General features: G+C 46.6%; 1 protein-coding gene across 1 annotated transcript; it reads right to left on the reverse strand.

The window, feature by feature from the left end:
• Positions 1-9,221: 9,221 nt before the first annotated feature.
• LOC123124109 (uncharacterized) lies at positions 9,222-10,394 on the reverse strand. Its single transcript, XM_044544808.1, has one exon. The coding sequence runs from the start codon at positions 10,338-10,340 to the stop codon at positions 9,222-9,224; it is 1,119 nt and encodes a 372-aa protein (XP_044400743.1). The 5' UTR covers positions 10,341-10,394.
• Positions 10,395-23,498: the final 13,104 nt, after the last annotated feature.

Raw genomic sequence — 23,498 nt, forward strand, 5'->3', positions numbered from 1 at the left:
AAAGATAGAAGTGATTTCAAGGGTATGGCCATCTTGCCTGAAATCCCGCAAGGAAGAAGAACGAGTCCATGAAGAATACAAACGGACGTAGTCGAACGAATCCTCACAAACGCAACGTTACCGGAACTATCAAGGAGAAGCGCAACTGGAAAGAAGCAAACATCATGGTAAAACAACCATCACATAAACATGGCATGATGCACAAACAAGTATGATGCATGTCCGGTTTAAATGAGGCATGGCATGGCAAAATGCAACAAACAATACTGCAAATTAAGTGGAGCTCAATATGCAACAAGTTGCATATGACAAAACACCACATCAATTATTTAGTTCTCTCCCGTTTATGTACCCAACAAAATTAACTGTGGTTAAGCATGGCAAGAGGTGAAGCATAATAAAACTATCTATTTAGGCAAGTTTAAATGAGGCCGGAAATAACAAATAACAATTCCGGAAATCCCCATATGTCATATAGCAATTTAAAGCAAACAACAATTTTAAACGTTTTAAATGTTATTATCATGATGCGGATGACATATGCAAGTTTTAAGCAATTTTATGAAAATGTTGACATGAGCATGTTACGAGGCATTTGTCGCCATGGCAGAAGGAAAAGGGTGCCACGGCGGTGAAACGGAAATGGTGCCACGGCAACATCCCGGTTCCGGCAACTCGATTGAGATGCTGGTGCAAAGGAACAAGTGTGGGTGCGCGAAACGTGCAAGAGTGACGGGGAGTGATCCCGGATACCGGGTGTCCCACATGTCGGTGGCATGGCTTATGGCGAACGTGCAAGGAACAATTCGGACACGGTCCAAACATAGGGTGCATCTCATACAACACATGCATTCGGTCCACGGACGTCGTCTCGGGGTTATACCTTTGAAGCGTGCCTTTTCGGAGCGGATCGGGTTCGACGGTAGTGGAAGTAGTCGTTCTAGCGACGGTAGTGGAAGTAGTGGTACACGCTCGTTTCGGATAGGAGCTTGACAAATCCGAGTAACTTGGTGTCGACGGCGAGGAACTCGGCGTTTCGATATGGTGTAGAGGTACATGTCGATGGTCGTCGTGGTACTTGGCGTTTCGTACAGTACTCGGCCGAGCATCCGTGTGGTCTTGCCGGTAGTGTACTTGGTGAATCCACGTAGTCGTACACAGGTAGTAGAGGAACTTGATGCATCCAAACGAAACAACACAACAGGCCTCGGGTCTTGGTGGTCAACGAAGGGAGGCGGGCGGCGAAGCAGCAGCAACGTGCCGGCACTGTACAGCCACGACGGACACCATGGCCGTGAGGAGGAGGGGCCCTGGCACGAGACCAGCAGTGGGCACGCGCGTGTAGGAAGGCGGTGAGGTCGACAGCTTGCCCAAGTCGCGTGGAGTGACGGGAACAGCGGTGGACGAGGAAGCAGAGGGGAGGCGTCGCATGGAGGAGAGTCGACGGGGCGGCACTCGCCGGAGTCGGGGTGAAGGGGACGGATCGAGGGGCTCCTCCCTTGACGACGGAGCTGACGAGGCGGTGGTGCCGGGTAGACGAGGAGGCGGGCGAGGAGGAGGTCGGGGATGGGTCGTCGAGGCTGGATCCAGGGTGGAGGCACACAGGAGGAGGCTCGAGGCGCGCTGGAGGTGGTGGTGCTCGCGGGTGCAGGGCGGTCGGGACTAACCGGCCGGAGGGGTGACGGGGCATGGCTTCGGGCGCCATGGGAGGCAAGGCGTGGGGCGTGTGTGTAGTGGCGGCGTTGGAGGAATTGAGAGGGAGAGGGGATCGATAGGTGCATGCTAGGTTAAAACAGGGAGCTGGCTGGGCTTTGGGCTTAGAGGCCGGCTGGGCTGCAGGCTCTCTCTCTCACTCTAAAGAAAAATAAAACAAAACAGAGATAAGAAAGAAAAGAAAGAGAGGTTAGGGGAAGAAGTTGGACACGCGGATAATTTTCCCGGACTCACAAAATTTGCTTGTTCCGGGAAAATAGAACAGGCCATGATTGAAAGATTTAAATTCAAACTCATTTGATTTAAATTCAAATGATTTGAATAGGAAGTGAGGGTTGGGAAGGTCCAAAAATGTTCGGATTTTTGGTGGAGCTCCGGAATATGATGAAAGAATATATGGCAAGGTTGGAGACCAAGAATTAAGATAACAAAGGCATTGGGATAATTTGCAAGTGTGTTATGGTGATTTCCAAATTAAAGAAATATCTAATATAGCTCTCTAATATTGGGAGGATATGTTATAAAGAGAAGTCACCCTTCCCTCGATTTAAATAGATCAACCATCTATGCAATTTATTAGTTGAGTTGAGATGCAAGGATTAATGACATGATGGCATGATGACATGATGCAATGCAAAAATAAAAGAGCAAGCACAAAAGAAACACACGGTGATCATGAAAATATGGAAGTCTTCTGAAGCGTCGGTCTCGGGGCGTCACAAACAGGCTAACCGCGGCACCGTCCGCCGCGACCCCACTCATCAGGTCCAACGGGCGACACAGTCAGCGCGGCCCCACTCGTCAGAGTTAACGGTCAAAGCACTGACCTGATGGCATGCACTGTTTGTGACCAGTTCTGAGGTTTTCGGGCAAGGGAGTGGGGAAAAGTGAGCAAAAGTTAAGAGCATGGGGATGAATGAGTATGGCTAAGGAACCAGGGGCACAGATGTAAAAACCCCTTTATATTAAGGGTTTTAGTTCACTGGACAAAATATCGTTCCGTTCTATTTACAAATTATCCTAATTTAAATGAAATTTCCCGTGTTTACCGGTTGGTTCCAATTGTTGTTGAATACTATGTGGGTAGCGTTGGATGGCGGCATCCTGCGTCTGTGTCCGCGGACTGGTCCAGTCCTGTCCGCAGACGGATGTGGGAGAAAATTTACGGATTGCCGTTAGAGACGCCCTAATGCCTTTTCGGTTGCACAAATAATGGTCGGTCTAAAGGAGAAGCTTCTTGTATATCATTTTCCCTCCAAACCAAATCCTTGTCTCTCCGCTTGCTTATCTTTTGTCCGAACTAGCTCTCTCTCGCACACATGGCTATAGCTAGTCATGTATTTGTGCAAGTTGCCGACCAGCTATGTAGCTCCATGTTATGCCGTCAATGTGACCTCGTATAATGGCTGACCAGTCGCATGACTACATATAGTTTCCCTTGGCAGCAACATGCCGCCTAATCTGCATAGAATAGTGAACCTTCTAACCCTTCCTTTCCTTCAGTCGCACCATGCATGATCTTGGTGATGACGCTACTATTTTACAGGCCTTTTATCAAACAGCTCTTGTGACAGTAATGACTAACACTAGTAAAAAAAGGGTCATTTGTCCTGGTTCATAAGCAACCGGAACTAAAGGGTCGTTACTAAAGCCTCCCCCTTTAGTCCCGGTTCTTACACGAACCGGGACTAAAGGCCGTCCACGTGGCCGCTGTCTGGTGCTTCACCTTTAGTCCCGGTTGATAACACCAACCGGTACTAAAGGTATTTTTACGAAAAAACAATTTTTTTTTATTTTTAAATTTCTGAATTATTTTTCAATTTAATCTCTAATCATCCCTCATCACTGCTCAATTTAACCTCTAATGTCTAATCACCCATCATCATTCCAAATCATCTAACTTCCCGGCCGGTCACCCATCCTCTAAATACTCCAGCCTGAGCATGCTTAACTTTCAGGTTCTATTCCCCCTCGTTTCCAAGTCTACACTTGTTGTTTACCTAACAATAGAAAGATGTCAATCCTATTAACCCCCAGGAGTTTAGCTTGAGCATGAAGTCACATGTTTCACTGTTTGAGTTTGAAACTATTATTCTAAAAAACAATAATTATTTAGTAACACTAATATTTCTTCAATAAGTAGTTTGACCACAGTTTGACCAGATTTGACCAAAATTCAAAAAATTGAAATAATTATTTAGTAACACTAATATTCTTGAATAATTATGTAGTAACACTAATATATCTTGAATAAGTAGTTTGACTATAGTTTGACCACAGTTTGACCAGATTTGACCAAAATTCTAAAAAACTGTAATAATTATTTAGTAACACTAATATAATTGAATAATTATTTAGTAACACTAATACTTCTTGAATAAGTAGTCTGACCAAAGTTTGACCTGATTTAACCAAAATTAAAAAAAAAATGAAATTTGAGCATAACTTTTTTTTCTTTTAGAATTTGAGGATTCTAAAAATTTGCAAACAGGCCGTAGGCGGTCAAAATCGGATGCAGATTTTTGTGCTGAACATTTTGATATATTATATTTTTTTTTCTTACATCGTATGCAAAAGTTATAGGCGTTTTACATTTTCCCTACACTTTTTTGCAAAACATGTCCAAATTTAAGTTTTTAAATTTTCCTAACTAGTACATGTAGTAACATAACTACATCTTGAGGGATTTTAATTTTTGATGTTTTTATCATTTTCGTTAGCTTTTTACAAAACTGAAAAGGCGATCCACGGGGGAGGGGGGGGTAGAGTTTGAAAATGGGACCTTTAGTACCGGTTCGTGCCAAGAACCGGTACTAATGCCTCAAATCCCATTAGTACCGTTTGGTGGCTCGAACCGGGACTAAAGGTCTAACCTTTAGTACCGGTTGGTGGCACGAACCGGTACTAATGGGCATCGCACCCTTTAGTCCCGTTTCGTCGCACCAACCGGGACTAAAGGTCCCATTTGAACCGAGACTAATGCCTGTACGGTGCCCTAGCCGCTCGAACCGGGACTAATGCTCACATTAGTCCCGGTTCGTAATGCAACCATGATTAATGCTCTTTTCTGGCCGAACCAAAGCCCTGTTTTCTACTAGTGTAATGCCACTAAACCCGACTAGATGGTGTTGGTGAGCCAGGAACAGAGAAGCAATGGGATGTTGGTTAACCTAATGAGATGCATCAATGATCACATAACATGCATGATGTGTGCTTATTTTGATTCCAGTACTTTTCTAAATGAATATTGCTCAAATTGTTTTTTCACAGAATATTCCTAAAATTGCTAAAGAGGCGATGGAGGTGAAATGCAGGCACCACTGTCGTGTGATAACAGTTTTAAATGGAACTAATGTCTACCGTATCCGCATTTACCTCTTAATTGCGTGAGTTTTTTTACTACGCCCAAACATAGTATCTAAATGCTGCTAACCAGAAAATCAGACATTTTAGCTCAGGTTCATCCTTGGAGCTCTTCTTTTACTTTGGTAGGGTTGCAAATCACAATCTATATCTGCAACAACAAAATACATTTCCATAATATATAAAATAAAAAGGTAATTCCAATGGCGAAGCTGAATGATCTGGAGATTTCTACTCCATGGGATCTTACAGAGCCCATTTTATATATGGAGGGCACATATAGATGAATATGATCATGTAAAATATTCTCCTAAGTGAGTCGGCATGTCCTATTTGGTGTGGCTATGTGTGCATATTCCCAGCTATAAAGATTGGACGCCACACCCATGTGAGCACAGTCAACATACCACATAGCTTAGACGAAAGACCGTTTAATAATGAACTCCAATATAATGTCAGATTTTCTGTGTCCTTTCATATTGCCAGAGAGGCATTTTTCCCCGAGAATAGTAAGAGATGAAGAGAGGAATAAGTCCTCTTCAATGGCATAAATGGTGAACATACAATAAATATATGCCGTGAACAAGCATCAAACATTCAGCTGAGAAATTAGTTGGAAACGTATTAAGAAGTAAAGAAGGGAGTCTACAACATTCAGTCAGCATTCATTACTTACTGTATGCCTAAACACACATAAAATATTCAGATGCAGATCATCGATTGTGCTGGTTCTTACTTGCAACCATGCATGAGAAACATGGAAAACACTTCTGGCGCCCACAGATGCAATCATGGAATACAATTGAAAATTGTGTTCACTACTGAAGATACTATTTCAGCACGTAAATAGATCTCAAATTCTCAAGTAGAATTTATGGCATAAAATCTTAAACATAACAAGGAGCCAGAAAAATGAGAAGCGTATAGAAACCAAACAACAATCATAGGCGTGCAGCAGTATAAAGAGATCATAATTCGTACATACAACGACCACAATAACAACTACTAGTACTACGATACTAGGAAAAATACCTTCATACACCTAGTTGTTGGTGAACCTGATATTATCCTGATTTTCCTTAGCAATTCAGAAAATTAAAAAATGTTCGAAACTTTTTAAACATACTTGACCTACACTGCCGTACTCGTATATTCGACAAAGAAAAACTCCCGCAAAAAATATGAGCGATAAAAAAGAATTCCCGAACAATATAGAGTGAATAGTACCTCTAATATACTGCTGATTTTTTTTTGCGGCAACAATAGAACGGAAGTCATTTCTTTGCAAATTGTGTTATGCAATTGTAACGTTTGAGCAAGTTTTTTGCGAATTTTTTTAATGATTTTTTGGCCATTTATGCAATTACCTTTTTCTTCAAAAATGGGTGCACCTCCCTGCCAGTTCCATTCATTCCCCTCCTACTATACTACTACTATAGTACTACCGCTACTAAATTTCCTGAGTTTTTTCATTTCCATGTTAACATCATTCTTCCCAAAAATATCTTACAAAGCCAGACCACTATGACCACTACTTGCAACACCAAAGCTCGAATCAAAACCAAGTGTACCGGCCAAACCGCCCACTCGATTGAGTGCAATCTCAGTTCCCACAATATAAAGGACCGACAGCGCAAAAGCCTTCATGTGATCGCCAAATTCATGAATGGTCACGGTGTCGCCAATACCAGGACTGTTCGTACATAGCACCATTATATTATTGCTCCCAGCGGTACTCCGCACGGGATCCCGCTGGTTTCGTGATAACAAAGGTGTTGTAAATCTACTGAGCAGCTACACAACAAATATATAACTGGGTTTGTAGTGAATATGTACCGTCTAGGTTTCCTTCACTGAATTTCACTATGCTCTTGGCCACGACTTTCTCTTTGCTAGCACGCCTTTGTCAAGTAGCTATAGCAATAGTGGAATTAGATGGTGTTGTATGCCAGCCGCAGTACATCAGCAACAGAGATTTAACAACCGGGTGTTGGTTCCCCATCCTCGATTGTAGGATTAGAAGATAGGATGCAAAATTAAATCATGGCCTTGAGGCTCACCCCATAACATATCGTTAGCTTAGGAGAGAAGACAAGTCGATGAATGATTATTAAACTAGTAGGATGCATCGACAATCATTTAAGTGCTACTAACAAGAAAACATAAACTTCAGCATGCGTTCATCCTTGAACCCATTCTTTCATTTTGATGGTCTTGTGGATCACAATAATCAAAAATATACATTTACATGTTATATAAAATAAAAAGTTAATTGGTTATATATGAACATGGGAAATATTCTCCTAAGTGAACCAGAGCCTGTCCCATTTGGTCTGGGTCAGTCTGCTCTGGCTATGTATATATGCTCTTCCAAGATACAATTTACGGCGCCACGAGGGCATAATAAACATACCAAGTGTATGGCTTCGATGTATCAGCTTGATAATGAACTGCAATGTAATATCATAACTTTTATCTGCAGTGTGCCCAGTGCCCATTTACGATCTTGTATTCAAGGAAGTGAGGTTTCTTCAGTGGAATAAATGGAAAACATATAATAAGTATATGCCCCTAAAACACATCAAACATTCAGCTGAGAAGTGAAGAAGGGTCATGCAGAGAATAGAGAATTTAACATATATTCAGTACTAGTTGCTGTATAGCTAAACAAACACCAAATATTCAGTTGCAGATCATCTCATCTCAATGCTAAAACGGGAGACATGAAAAACACCTCTGCCACTGCCGAGATGCAATGATACGATATAATCAGAAATTGTGTGCGCTACTGAAAGTACGACGGAACATATCAAAATCTGAATTAGAGAATTTACAGCAGAAAATCATATGCACATAATTCAAATACTAGGAAGCCAGAAAAAATACATATAGAAATCAAAAAACCTATATATAGGTAGCTAGTAGCAGTCTAAATACTTCACAATTTCATAGATGAAATGAGTTCGAAAAAGCCTTCAAATTAAGCACATATAACAAACAAGATATTAAACTTCCAGTTTCAAGGACAACCACATCGATGATGTGATAAGTATAGGCGGCTGAAACACATCAAACAATCAGCTGAGAAGTGAATGAAGAAGGGTCATCTAATAAAGATTAGAGTCTTCAACATACAATCAGTAATAGTTCACCTGAACGGCTGGACATCAAATATTCAGTTGCAGATCATCTCATCAACGTGTAATGCAAACAGGGGATACATGAAATGTTGGCGCAATAAGCCATGTCCCCGTGGTGGTGACCGGCGTCGGGCGCGCCAGGTCCAGTCCGTGGCAGCGCCGAGCCTGTGTCTTGGTATGGTTTGACCATTGTACAGGCATAGTCCGACTTGTGTACGGGGTGTGTGCGTGCGTGCTGTGTGGCATGGGGTGTGCGTGTGTGCGCGCACTTGATGTGTGGGTTAGTTAGCGATAGAGCGGGGGTGACCACAACGTTCCGTTGGAGTCCAGCCGCGTTGATCGCGTCTGTGTGCGACGGGGGCATGAGCCAGGGAGTGGGGAGCGCGGCGTCGTATGGGCGCGCCTGCGTATAAATCTCCATCCGGTGTACTGTTGTATGAGTGGATTCGAGCTCGTGCTCGAGGAAGAAGCCGTTCATGCGGCGGGCTTCGTGTGCCGGAACCACGTGTCCTCTGTCTCCCTCCTTCTTTCTTCTTCCTCGGTTCGAGCTAGTGAGAGAGAGAGAAACCAGTGGGAGCTAGGGCAAGCTAGGGTCGAGTGTCGGACCCATCTGAAAAACAACTCTGCCACTGACAGATGCAATCAGAAATTCTATGCACTACTGAAAATACGTCGGAAAACATCAAGATGTGAAGTAGAATTTACACCAGAAACTCATACACATAATTTAAACAACATATATAGCTGGTATAGCAGTCTAAATAGTTGAAATTTTCATATAGATGAAATGAGTTCGAAAACAGCCTGCAAATTAACTGATGACAACGACGACATACAACAAATACTGACCTGGAGGATACAACCAACTGAACCACAACGACGACGACACAACTAGAACAACAAAGAAAGACTGACGAGGAGCAAACACAAACAACAAAGACTCTAGTTAACTGATGGAAATCTCTATGATGTGATGCCTCGAACTGAACCTGCTTGGTCGCACAATTAATGGTGGTACCAAATGCATGGCGAGGTGTCCGAGGGGGGCAACCATGGAAGGCAGCGCTGGATCTCGTCGGGGACTGAGTAACGCCACCCGCCGGCGTCGACGCAGGGATACTCGTTCTGCTGGGCGACACTGTGCGGACCACCGGTGTAGACGTCGTCGAGGAAGTAGATATAGCCCGGGCCGCCGGTGTGCCCCGTGTAGAAGGCCTTGGAGCAGGCCCGGCCGACGAAGAGCACCTGCCCGCTCTTCTTGTACAGGCGCCAGGAAGCCGGCAGTCCCTCCTGCAGCCTGAAGACCTGGAACCGGCAGGTGCCGCCTCTCGTCGGCGCGATGAACCTTTTCACCATCAGCAGATCGGCACCGGATGCGGAGGGCAGGAGGTAGCGGGAGACGATCTCCCCGGGTGCCGTCCGGTGACCATGGACATGGAGATTGTAGGCGTGATGTCGAATGGTCAGCGAAGGGGCGCCGTCTTCAGCAGGGGCGATTTCCGGCTTGTAGCAGACGAGGTCATCATCTGATTCAACGGCGCAGAACCATCCGTCGTGGTAAGTGATGTCTTCGGCGTTGCGCACAAACCTCCCTACCGCCGGCGCCGACAACCAGCATTCCATGCCTGGCCGCCAGAACGCCAGGTTGGTCTGGCTAGACGTTACCGCAGCGACCAAGCAGGCGCCAGACGGCGGCGCCGAGGACATGACGGCTGCGCGGATCATCATGGGGCACGTGATGACGCCGAGGCCGAACTCGAGTGGGATGCGCACCCTCTCCGGCAGGGCGACGCGCTCGCCGGTGCGGAGATTCAGGAGCGCGTGGCCGCGCCAGGGCTGGGATGACATCACGAACCAGCCGCCCGGAGCAGACCCGCAGAAACGCGGCCCGCGGCCCTCGTCAGAGAGGGACGGGTGCAGATCGACGAAGCCGCCGAAGATCCGGTAGCTCTCGGTCCGGGCCGTGGATGGCCTGAGGAGGCGCGGCAGCGGGGGCGGATTCTGCAGCGAGACCCGCCGCCAGTGCTTGTTGACCGCGGACGCCCTGACGCGGTCCACGATGCACGACAGGAGGAGCAAGATACGGGCGAGAACGTCTTGGTGGAGGCCCGCCGCCGCCGCCATGGCAGGGACCGGGATTCTAGGGTAGGAAAGCTGCTCGTTTGCGCAGAAAGAGAAAGTGAGGTGGGGGTGCGAGTGAAGGGGATCCGCCCCGTAGGTTCAGTTTTAAACGCACGCCTGCGATAATCCCGAGCGAAAATTGTACCCTAGCAGTTTGGTCCCTGGCAATCCCTTTTATTGTACGCACGTTTTAGCTGTGCCTATTTTTCGCTTCCAAACACTCTACAAAAGGTTTTTCAGCTCGGAAGCCCAACACAGCTCTCTTGATTGTTTTTTTAACCATATTTTTATAAAAGACAGAAAACTTATACAAGAAACTATAGCGTGCTGTGAACAACAAGTGTAGCAGAAACTCCACACCCACCGCGACAATTACAAACACAACGCAAAGGATCTGCCCTAAACCAACCATCTAGCCCCGTCACAACAAACAAAGGGCTCCTGGAAGCACAACAACTCCAATCGAAATTTCCTTGCCAACGCACTACCCTCCCTTGGATGCCTAAGAGGAGACGGCGAGTGGATAGCGGGACTCCGTCGGTCCCGAGAAAGCCATCATCTTGGACTCGCTGACGGCTGCAACATAACGCCCACGAAGATCAATTGGAACAGCGGCAAGCACGATAGAGCCACAAACGAAACTCGAGCCCAGTATTCACCTGCGATGCTCTCAACAGAGTAACGGCGTGACACCGCTGCCATGGCCGGTCCTGGAACGGACCAAGGCTTTCGCCCAGAGACCACAACACAATCAAGAAGGGGAGATGCCGACACACCTCGGCGACGCCTCCAAGGAAGGAAACGACACCCACGGGCGCCATCGCCGCCAGCTCCGATCGAAGATGAGCAACATTTTCCGCCGAACCATCGCGCACCTCCCGCCTCTATCAACAGATTAGGCCAAACTGTCGTGGACACACCGCCGTTACCGCAACACCTCGCCATCGTGATCAAATCGCCACGAAACATCAATCCATCACATGGCGAGAACATGCCAACCACCATCCAGCACATGCACGCAGTAGAAGAAAACACCTCTCCAGCTCCAAACCGTCCTCGAAGCTCCAACACCGCCAAGATCTGTCGGCACCCATGGGCGTGGCCTGGCCACACCACCATTTGGCAGCCTCCCTGCCGCTCCTACAGCCCAAGCCGATCAGGAAGGAACCGGCGCGCCATGCCGCCCGCCGCGACCATGCGGACCCACTGGAGCTCCCCTGCACAAGCCCCTGCACCGGAAATTGTACCCTAGCAGTTTGGTCCCTGGAAATCACTTTTATTGTACGCACGTTTTAGCTGTGCCTATTTTGCTTCCAACAGAAGAATGTGAAGTTAGCATCCAAACACTCAACAAAAGGTTTTTTAGCTCGGAAGACCAACACAGCTCTTTTGATTGTCTTTTTTATCATACTTTTTATAGAAGGCAGAAAACTTGTATAAGAAACTTTAGCTCGCTGCAAACAACAAGTGTAGCAGGAACTCCACACCCACCCCGACAATTGCAAACACAATGCAAAGGATTTGTCCTAAACGAACCATCTAGCCGCGTCACAACTAACTCCGGACTCCTCGAACCACAACAACTCCAATCAAAATTTCCTTGTGAACGCACTGCCCTCCATTGGATGCCTATGAGGAGACGGCAAGTGGATAGCGGGACTCCGTTGGTCCCCAGAAAGCCGTCATCTTGGATTCGCCGGCCGCTGCATACATAGCACCCACGAAGATTAACTAGAACAGTAGCAAGCACTAGAGATCCACAAACGGAACTGAAGCCACTTATCCACCTGCGATGCTCTCAACAGAGTAACAGCGCCACACCGCCTGCATCGCCGGTCCTGGAATTGACCAAGGCTTTCGCTCGGAGATCACAACACGTCAAGAAGGGGAGATGCCGACACACCTCGGCGATGCCTCCAACGAGGGAAATGACACCCACGGGCTCCATCGCCGCCATCTCTGACCGAACACGAGCAACATTTTCCTCTGAACCACTCGTGCACCTCCCACCTCTATCAGTAGATTGGGCAAAACTGTCGTGGACACACCGCTGCTGCCGCAACACCACGCCATCATGATCAAATTGCCACGAAACACCAACCCCTCACATGGCGAGAGCATGCCAACCACCATCCTGCACCTGCACACGGTCGAACAAAACACCTCTCCGGCTCCAAACCGTCCTCGAAGCTCCAACACCGTCAAGATCGATCCGCCGGCACCCATGGGCGTGGGCTGGCCACACCACCACTTGGCAGCCTCCTTGCCACTCCTATAGCCCATGCCCATCAGGCAGGAACCGGCGCACCATGCCGCCCACCACGACCGTGCGCGCCCATTGGAGCTCCCCTGCACGAGCCCCTACACTGGCCACTGGCAAGATCCTGACCACACCTCCACCAACTCCCCAAAGGATGCACCTTCCTCGAACCAAGCCCGCAGCAAACAGGAGCCGCACTGTGCGCCCTAGCCACTGCCGCGAATCCCGGCCGCCGTTCCTGGGTGAGATGCACATCCACCAAGACCCCGCGACGCAACCTCCTGCTCCCAAATCAGCGCCCGAAGAAAACAACCGCCCCACTTTGCCTCTCCACCGTGCACTCCGCCACTCCACCGCGCTCTCCGCCGTGTGCCGCACACCGGAAGCCGCCCACCACCGCGCCGCCCACAAGACTGCACTCCCCCGCGCGAAGGAGGCCCATCAGGGCGTGTGCAACTCGCCCGCCACCTTTGTCGGCCGGGCGCCGCCACCACCGCCGACGGCGGCGGCGGCTGCCAAGGGGCATGGAGTGAGGGACGTTCATGAGCTAGGGTTTCACCTCAGGAGCCACCTGCGCGAGCAGCCCGGGAGGGAGGGGAACATAAGAGTATAGTCGTGCCTCCTCCCTCTTGACTGTTTTCATCCCAGTTGTTTTACATACATAAATTAATTGGGCGCCACTACAAAATGTGCGGTAATTATAAAGAAACCGAAAGCCCAACACAGCTCTCTTGAAACAAGTCAACTATTTCCCGCGCTCAATCCAGCAACGCGCAACAACCATTTTATTTTGGTCATTTAAGGTAAGCCCCAAGCCCTAGATCTAGCAACTATATTTCGGATTCTAGGGTAGGAAAGCTGCTCACTTGGACTTGGACAGAAAGTGAGGTCGGGGCGAGAGTGAAGGGGATCCGCCCCGTAGGTTCAGTTTTAACCACGCCTGCGATGCGATGATCCTGAGAAAAAAATTGTACCCTAGCAGTTTGGTCCCTGGCAATCCCTTTTATTGCAGACACGTTTTGCTGCGCCTATTTTTCTTCCAAAAAGGAATGTGAAGTAATAAGCATCCAAACGCTCTGCAAAAGGTTTTTTTTTCTATCCATGAAAAAATATGGCAGAGATAACTACATATTGTGGTTATTCTGCATACATACATAAATTAATTGGGTGCGGCTATATAGTGTGCAACAATTATAAAGCACCACTAGTAGAAAACAGGGCTTTGGTTCGGGCAGGGAAAGTCCATTAGTCCCGGTTCATTCATGAACCGGGACACATGGGGGCATTCGTCCCGGTTCGTTAGCCCAGGGTGCCGGCCGGGGCCTCGTGGGCATTGGTCCTGGTTTGTGGGGACCCATTTGTACCAGTTCTAGGCACGAACCGGGACCAATGTGTCTGGCTCCTAGCCCACAACCATTGGTCCCGGTTCCAGCCACGAACCGGGACAAATGAATTGCCTATATATACCCATCGCCACGGCAGAGCACTCCACAGTGCTCTGTTTTTTCTGGCCGGCGAGGGGAGGGCATTTGGATGCTCTAGCTCACCTCCTATGCACATGAGGTGTTCGATGAAATGTCTGAGCCACACTAGTTAATCTTTCTCCTCTCGAAACTCGACTTCCGAGCTCCATTTTCCCCGAGATTTGTCTAGGTTTAGCGGTCCGTCACATCCCGTCCCCATCTTCACCGCCGTCTTTCGCCCGCGCCAATCTCGTCGCCGGCACCACCGTGGTGAGCCTCTTGTTCTTATCTTATTTCTAAAAGAAAAAAATTCTTACTTCAGATAGATACTTGTCTAATTTTCTTAGTTTTATTATTCTTGTTATTATATAGTGCGATGGTTTTGGTATCCGCCCCCGCTGGCCCTCGTCCTGTCTATGATTCGGATGTGGTATATATTATCTTTTTCTAACTATTTTGTTCATTTATTGTTTATGAAAATTATGCCGACCGACGTGACATAGATTTTGTTTGTCTAGGAGGTGGTTGAACCGGAAATTCCAACCGACCCTATTGTCGAGAGATTAAATTTAGTTGAAGAAGAAAACAATTACTTGAAGGAAAAAATAAAAAAAAATTGAGGAGGAGAAGATGATATTGGAGTTGCATGTTGCGGATGTCGTCGATGATCACAAGAACAAGATGGATGCAATGCGGTTGAAGATTATAAAGATTAGAAAATATGCCATTCATACGGAGGCTTGGTATCATTATGCAGTTGGATCAATTAATTGTTACCTTGGTTGCGATTATGATCGCATTTGTTGTTTCATTGAAATGTTTTACATAATTTCAATGTATGGTTTAATTAGATGCTATGAAGAGCTATATGTTGTTCAATGAGAATTATGTATGTACTTTGGTTTGAATGTGATGATGAACTTCTATTAATTTGGTCACTTATGTACTTCAAAAGAGATTGTCCGTTTTGTACATGAAGTGCATCCAGTTTTTGCCTTAACCCTCTCTACTTTCTTGCGCATGCTATGTGGGTCAAATGATGATACCATGCCAACTTTCAACCTTTTCATAGTTCATTTGAAATGCTTTTCAATTTCAGGGTCTTATAGCTCAAAATAATCAGTAAATGCATGAAAAATAATAAATGAAGTCAGAAAGGGTTGAAAATTGATGATGTGGCTTTTAATGGTGCATTTTGAACACACAAAAACTCTGGATTTCAAATAAGTTCAAAAAAATGAAATCCCTTTGTAACAGACGAGTTTCCGTATGAAACCCTGATACTTCGATAGAGATTGTCCGTTTTGTACACGAAGTGCATCCAGTTTTTGCCGTAACCCTCTCTACTTTCTTGCACATGCTATGTGGGTCAAATGATGATACCATGCCAACTTTCAACCTTTTCAGAGTTCATTTGAAATGCTTTTCAATTTCAGGGTCTTATAGCTCAAAATAATCAGTAAATCATGAAAAATAACAAATGAAGTCAGAAAGGGTTGAAAATTGATGATGTGGCTTCGAATGGTGCATTTTGAACATAGAAAAACTATGGACTTCAAATAAGTTCAAAAAAATGAAATCCCTTTGTAACAAACGAGTTTCCGTATAAAACCCTGATACTTCAAAAGAGATTGTCCGTTCTGTACACGAAGTGCATCCAGTTTTTGCCGTAACCCTCTCTACTTTCTTGCACATGCTATGTGGGTCAAATGATGATACCATGCCAACTTTCAACCTTTTCAGAGTTCATTTGAAATGCTTTTCAATTTCAGGGTCTTATAGCTCAAAATAATCAGTAAATGCATGAAAAATAACAAATGAAGTCAGAAAGGGTTGAAAATTGATGATGTGGCTTTGAATGGTGCATTTTGAACACAGAAAAACTGTGGAGTTCAAATAAGTTCAAAAAAAATGAAATCCCTTTGTAACAGACGAGTTTCAGTATAAAACCCTGATACTTCGAAAGAGATTGTCCGTTTTGTACACGAAGTGCATCCAGTTTTTGCCGTAACCCTCTCTATTTTCTTGCACATGCTATGTGGGTCAAATGATGATACCATGCCAACTTTCAACCTTTTCAGAGTTCATTTGAAATGCTTTTCAATTTCAGGGTCTTATAGCTCAAAATAATAAGTAAATGCATGAAAAATAACAAATGAAGTCAGAAACGGTTGAAAATTGATGATGTGGCTTTGAATGGTGCATTTTGAACACAGAAAAACTATGGAGTTCAAATAAGTTCAAAAAAAATGAAATCCCTTTGTAACAGATGAGTTTTCGTATAAAACCCTAGCTAGTTCTATGTTTGCCACTAATATATCCATCTGTCATGTTTGAAAAATAATTGCCATGTTGTAAAATTTTGCAGAAACTACGGACCCCTGAGACAAAGCAAAAGAAGCGATGTTGGGGGACATAATCGAACACGGAAGTGAGGCCGTCTTGTCGTTTCTCAACGACACCGATGGTCTGGAAGGAGAGGATGAAGAATCAGACTACGGTGATCGAACAATGGAGGAGGAAGGACATGATCATGATGGCTCCGGTGACCCAATGCCGGTGCAAGAAGGACACCGTGATGACGGCTCCGGTGACCGAACGGAGTCCGACCAGGTGTATATATTAATTAAGCATGTGCTGACTATAGCTAGCTAATTGATGCATTAATTGTTTTTGGTATGTACACATATATTAATGAACTCTCGTCTTTCTTCTTTTTTCTAGCCCTCCGGATCGAGCACAACTTCGGTAAAGAGACGAGGCCCGAAGAAAAAGTTGCGCTCGGATGAAAGGTTTGAGATCATAAAAATCGCGCGCGATGGCATGCCGATTGAACACATCCGGACAAAGGAAGCATTTGCTGCTCAGTGCGGGGTTCTTGTTAGGGACAAGATCCCGATCAGCATCCACCAATGGTTAAAGCCGGCTAAAGAAGACCCTGAGGTGTCTTATGTCTCCGATATGCAGAAAGAAGATCTTTGGACCGCGCTGAAGTCATATTTCACCCTACCGCCAGAGGAGGATCCGGAGAAGCCAGTTAAAGAGCAATTGATCAAGTCTCATGCTCTTAAGAAGATGGCAGAACTATTCAGGAGGTGGAAGAATGAGCTGAAAAGATTTGTCGACAAAGAAGAGACACCAGAATTCATCGGCCGGTATGACAAGATCAGAGATCACTGGCCCGCATTTGTGGCCCACAAGACATCAGACAAGAGCAAGAAGATGTTAGTGACAAACAAGAAGAATGCTGCGAAGAAGAAGCTTCACCATCACGGTCAGGTGGCTACCTCAAAGCCCGGCCGTTTGTGGGCCAATGCTGAGAATGACCTGCTTGATAAAGGGGTCAAACCAGAGACAATGAGGTGGCCAGACCGTTGCCGGACTTGTTCTTCGGAGCTGGCGGAACCTTGGACCCTGTAACAGGGAAGTGCGTTTGGACGGACGAGCAAATGAGAATACCAGTCACGAGGCTTCAGGATTATATCGATGCAGCCCAGAAAGGGATGTTCGTTCCAGACAGAGAGAACGACGAGCTCACAATGGCCCTCAGGAATCCTGAGCACCCTGGACGAACACGAGGCCCGCCAGGCTCCGTTCCGTGGAAGGCTGGGTTTCCGGACGCAGGCGGTTACAAAGGCCAGGAGAGGAGGAAGAAAGTGGAGAATACCCAACTACAGGCACTGCACGCAAGGGTACCAGCGATAGAGGAACGAGAAGCAAATCGCAGCAAACGACCTGCCGAAGCTTCCACCGAAGCTACCCCGCCATCTCAGCGGAGAAGCAGCGTGGCTTCCACCGAGCTACTTCAGCAGGAGCCTGTCTTCACGGCTCCTGCTAGCTACCCCGTGGATGCTATCACGGAGTCTCAACATTGCCACCTTATGACGCAATGGCAGAACTTCAAAGTCAAGGCGGCTGTTGGCTCTGTTTTACCTACTGAACCTGGCGGAACCTACCACTGCTGGCCGATTCCAGAAGGATATGCTAGGGTGATGGTGGATCAAATAACGGACGGATTTGAGGACCTCGAGCTTGACCACCCTACGGGTGAAGGGGAGACTCGGCTGGGTTCTTCTCTGAAGACTCCATGCCTATGGTGGAAGGAGCTCATCAACCTGCCGAACTAGACGCGCCCACCTCCTCCTCCTCCGGCGAGTCAGGGCACTCCACCTCCTCCTCCGACGAGTGATCAGGGCACTCAACCTCCTTCTCCGGCGCGCGGCGGCACTCCGCCTCCTTCTCCGCCTGCGCCGGCGTGCCCGAGCAGCCAGCCTCCTCCTTCTCCGCCTCGCCAGCAAGGGCGGAAGAGACCCGCCGACGCTCCGGCTGCTCCGGAGCATCGTAGTCCTTCTCCTCCGCCTCGTAAGCAAGCACGAAAGAAGACAACTGCAACCGCTCCGTCTGCACCGGCGTCTAGCAGTACAGCCAGAGGCGGGAGGCAATACAGATACGGTCCTTCTCTGAAGACTCTAGAGAAGTTACTATCAGTGATCAAAGGTTAGCAGACCGACGAGCTGCGAAAAAAATTGCCCAGCTCGGCGAACAAGCGGACCAATCGTGCCCCCCGCTCAAGGTGTCTAGCGACATCGTCGCTAATGATCCGAGGATGCTGCCCGGTTATAGCAATCTTGGAGATTACCTGCCCGACAATGTACATTATGATTTCTTGAAGGTGGACGAACACAGATACGAGTACGGGAAGCCTCTCGTCAAAGATGAAAAATCTCTAACAACGATGATGCGAAGATTCCATGAATGGTACATGAAAACCTACAAAGAGTCTGGGGGGACGAATAGTTTGACGCTGAGAGTTAAAGAGGAGCATGACCTCGTTGGAATTGAACTGTTGAATGTTCCATTTGAGGAGTTCTTCCAGTTTTTCAATCAACACGCCCTCCATAAATCAACGATCACTTGCTACAGTCTGTAAGTACTACTTCTGTCATTAAGTCTCTATATATAGGTCAGCTCTTTCATTGCATGTATTTATAATTATCCTCACTATATTATGCAGATTGAAGATCGCCGAATTGAAGAAAAGACAAATCGGTGATGTTGGGTTCATTAACACAAATCTCATAGATGCAAATGAGGTTAAATTTCATGCCAAAAATACCGAGGCCAACTTGCTACGATCGTTCGTAATAAATGAAAACAAAGATATAATACTCTTTCCTTACAACTTCAAGTGAGTGTTACTGTCTTGTGCATATTCGGTTTCCCTTATTAGTCCAGGTTATAGTAATGTAACTGATGAGTTATGGATGCGTGCGCAGCTTCCACTATATTCTCCTAGAGATTAAGCTTGAGCATGGACTAGTAACCGTCTTAGACTCGAGATGAAAAGATCCTAAGGAGTATGCGGACATGACTGAAATGCTCGAGAAGTAAGTTAAATCGATCATTATCGCACCATATCAACAACTTTGTTCATTTCCTAATATCAAGTAATTGTTTTCTTTGTCTGGCAGGGTTTGGACAAAATTCACCAAAAAAGCTCCAGGACTGCCGAAGAAGCTGCAATTTCGACACCCGAAAGTAAGTACTACTAGCATGTTCCGCGCATCTCCCAGTGATTCAAGCGCTAGTTTCATCAATACCATTTATAGCATGCTTGCTTATCAGTTTGATTGACCTCTATTTCTTGTAAAGTGGTTGTGGCAGGAAGCCGGGAATAATTACTATGGATACTACGTTTGCGAGTCCATCCGCTACACGACCTGTGAGCGGGGCTACTCTGACGAACAATATGAAGTGCGTAAGCAATAATATTCACAATTTTATTTTATTACCATCATTTGTGTTGAGTTTCATTTATTCATATATATATGTATTGACCCCCTTCTTCAAATTAGATCTTTCAGATGCGGGATGAACTCCTACCACCAGATCGTATGCAAGCAATTCAAGAGGAATTGGTGGCATTCTTCCTTGACCACGTGATCGCTGAAGACGGAGAATACCATGTGGACCTTGACTTCGTATATAATTAGGAGATTATATTGTAAGAGATAATTATTGTATATATGTAGCTAGTAGTGTCGGATAGATATACGAGAACTTGTTATTCGACCAATCTCTAGGAGAAGGAGAGGTGGTCGATATCACTTCTCTCTGTATGCATATGTTCATTACGATCTTCTGTTTCCTTCATTTGCTTACTAGCTAGCGTGTCGAGTCATCTCTATACGTATAATACGTAACGTACGTCGACCAAGCACGGAGATAAGAGATGACACTTCTCTCTATTAATTAGCTAGATAACACAATATATGAAACACCAAAATTAACCCTCCAAAACCCCTAAACCACACCCTTTCAAAAAAAACCTCAGCTCCAGCCAGCTGCTGACGCGTGGATGCCTTTTGGTCCCGATTGGTGTCACCAACCGGGACCAAAGGCCCCCCTGCTTGGGCTGGCCGCAGCGGCCACGTGGAGGCCCATGTGTCCCTGTTCGTGTAAGAACCGGGACTAAAGGCCAAGGGCATTAGTAACGACCTTTTAGTGCCGGTTTCAAAACCGGGACAGAAGGCCCTTACGAACCGGGACAAATGGCCCTTTTTCTACTAGTGCACTCGGAAGCCCAACACAGCTCTATTGGAACGAGTCGGTTATTTCCCTCGCTCGAGCCAAGTCCTTTCTAAAGGCGGGCATTAGACCAGAGTTTCGTGAGCCGGAGAAGATCGATAAAGCTTAAAACTTGCTCCTTTGCAGGAGCCAGGAGGAGGCGGTGACATGACTCCGTTCGTTCAACGAGCATTTCATGCGCAACAAGCATTTATTTTGGTCATTTAGGGAAAGCCCCAAGCCCTAGATGTAGTTGTACATGACCACATTTTTCTTACTACCTTGATAGATTTTGACCACTGCAAACTTAATGGTTGTAATTTCTACTTATCCTAGTATTACTTCTGGCAATTTCAAAGGCGTTCAAATAGGAGAAGAATACTATGAATAATCTTGTCTCTAGCTAGATACTTGTGAGTTAAAGTTTTCATAATATTATGTTTTCTTTCAACTTCTAGGTTTGCGCTTATTCTCACATGACGCAACGCATAATTGTTGATGGGACACCTAAAGTTGCAACACTTAGCTAGCTACTCCCTTCGTCCCGTAATATAAGGGCGTTTTCGACACTACACTAGTGTAAAAAACGCTCTTATATTATGGGACGGAGGGAGTAGTAGAGTTGGTGTTCATGAAAGCTTCAAAATTAATCAGAACAAACGTGGAGATATGGAGGAACATAAGCTTCGATGTTAGCTTGGGAAAAAGTGTCGTTGCTTCTCAGTATAAAAAACAACAAATATCTAGCACCATGTATACTACTAGCCGCATCCCTCCGCTCAGGGCGACTAGGACGGCACAAAAACCCTACCACGCGTCGACACCTACCCTGCTAGCTTCCCCTTGCCGCCACCAGAGAAGGTCTCATGGCAAGCCTGTGCGGCCAATGAAGACAGTGGCGGCGAGGATCTGCTGCTCCGCCTCCGTGCGGAGATCCCTGGACGCCGAAGCAGCGACCTCGGAAGGAGTGGCGGCCCTGGCTTACTGATGAGAAGTGGTTGTGGGTGCTGCTCCACCCCCTCGGTCGCTCAGGTGGCGTGGTGGCGGCGGTCATAGGTGGTTGGTCTTCTCGTGTGGTCTCCCCCCCCCCTCGACGGATGGCGCCAGATCTGTAGGTCGTCCCACTTCCCCCTCATTGCACTTTCAACCCCATTGTTGCTACTCCATGGCGGCCTCTCGTCGTCAGATCTAGTGCGTTTGGGGTGCGGGAGTGGCGGCAGTTCGGGAGAAATCCTTGGCCAGTGTGGGCCGGACACGACGGTGACGACATCAACTGGTGATGTGCCCCTCCCTGGAGGCTCCGTCGAGGTACCCCCCCCCCCCCCCACCTCCCATCTTCCCCCGGGTGAATACCTCATCCTTCTGGATGGGGCAGTAGTGGCATTCTTCGCCGTCACCTTCATAGAGATGCCGCTCTGGTGGTTCTAGAGCTGCGAGAGCACTATGGTTTGGGGATTGGGGGATCAATGGTCGTATGGTGCGAGTTGTCGCATTGGTGTTCTGCTTCGGTGGGTGATTGACGTTCCCACGGCTTCTTTGGACGCCCCCTGCTTCGTCATGCCGATCTAATTACCGATGGTATGGCTACCTTTCATTAGGGCCCGGAGTGGGTCGGGTCCCATCCTTCATCTTTAGCTGCACATAGACGTCGTGGTGCATGCGGTGCTACTCTTTGTGGGCTTGTCTTTGATCTCATTGCACTGGATGCGTCTCTTCGTTCCTCGGCGCCTACGTTCCTTATGGCTTCATCCCGAACGTGTGTGGCTCTCTGAAGTGAGCTCGACTCAGTAGGGTGCGGGGTTGAGTGTCTCCCATGGTAGTTCATGGTTGTCATCCAATCTGGCTCTAGGCTGAGTTATCCCATCTTCTGATGGTACTGCGCCCTTCGAGCTAGGACAAGGGGCAGGGGTCCCCTTCGGAGATGGTTTCCGGTTGGTTGTTCTAGCTCACATCTCCTAGTGTAGATGAGGGCATGCTCCCTCCCTCTGTCGAGTCTCATCTTCTCCGTGGTTCCACTCCAACTATGGTGCTCATCCTGCGGTAGGGGGCATCATCGACATCAAGCGGGCATTTTGTATTCCATTCTGTTGTAGTGCTTGGTGTAGTTCTTGCTTGTAAGTTGTCTAGTAGCACTCTGTATCTGCCGTTTTATTTCTCTTGTAAGGTGTTGTCCCATGTAATTCCTGGCCGGTAGATGGCTTCGTTAATTCAAAGTCGGGCTCTCCCTCGAGCCTTCGTTCTAAAAAAATTAGCACCATGATCTAGAGGAAACTTGTTTACCATGAGTTTGATATATATGAGGAAAGAATTTCATCAGTTGATACGACAATTCAAGTCCAAATTATTTCCGTCAAATTCCAGGGCATTGAAGCCAGCGAAGAATACTCTTCCCTCTAGAACCCTGCATGTTAAAACTTCATCGTTATATGTTATGTATCAACTTTTAGGTTTTTCACCCTCATATATCACATGATGCAACTTGTAAATGACCATAGACACTTAAGAACTGGAACACCTAGCGAGAATTTACTAGAGATTTGGTATGGTTTTTTAGGGATTTTGGTATGGGAGTTAAGGCTCTAGCTCCCACCATTTTAATAACATGGGAAGGGTTGGGACTTATAATGAATTGTATTAGATAGAACATCTTGACCCTCATCATAAAGCTAGCGAAGAAAACTAGGAATACTCTTCCCTCTAGATCCTTCTGAGTTAAATTTTTGTTATTACATGATCTGTATCAACTTCTCGGCTTGCACTCTCATATCACATGATGCAACTCATAAATGCGCATAGACACCTAAGACTTGAAATATCTATCTGGATTTTGTATTCACGAAATTATGAAAACTGGTAAGATAAAAATATGAA

This window comes from Triticum aestivum, chromosome 5D (genome assembly GCF_018294505.1).
Source record: "Triticum aestivum cultivar Chinese Spring chromosome 5D, IWGSC CS RefSeq v2.1, whole genome shotgun sequence".
Classification (NCBI taxonomy): domain Eukaryota; kingdom Viridiplantae; phylum Streptophyta; class Magnoliopsida; order Poales; family Poaceae; genus Triticum; species Triticum aestivum.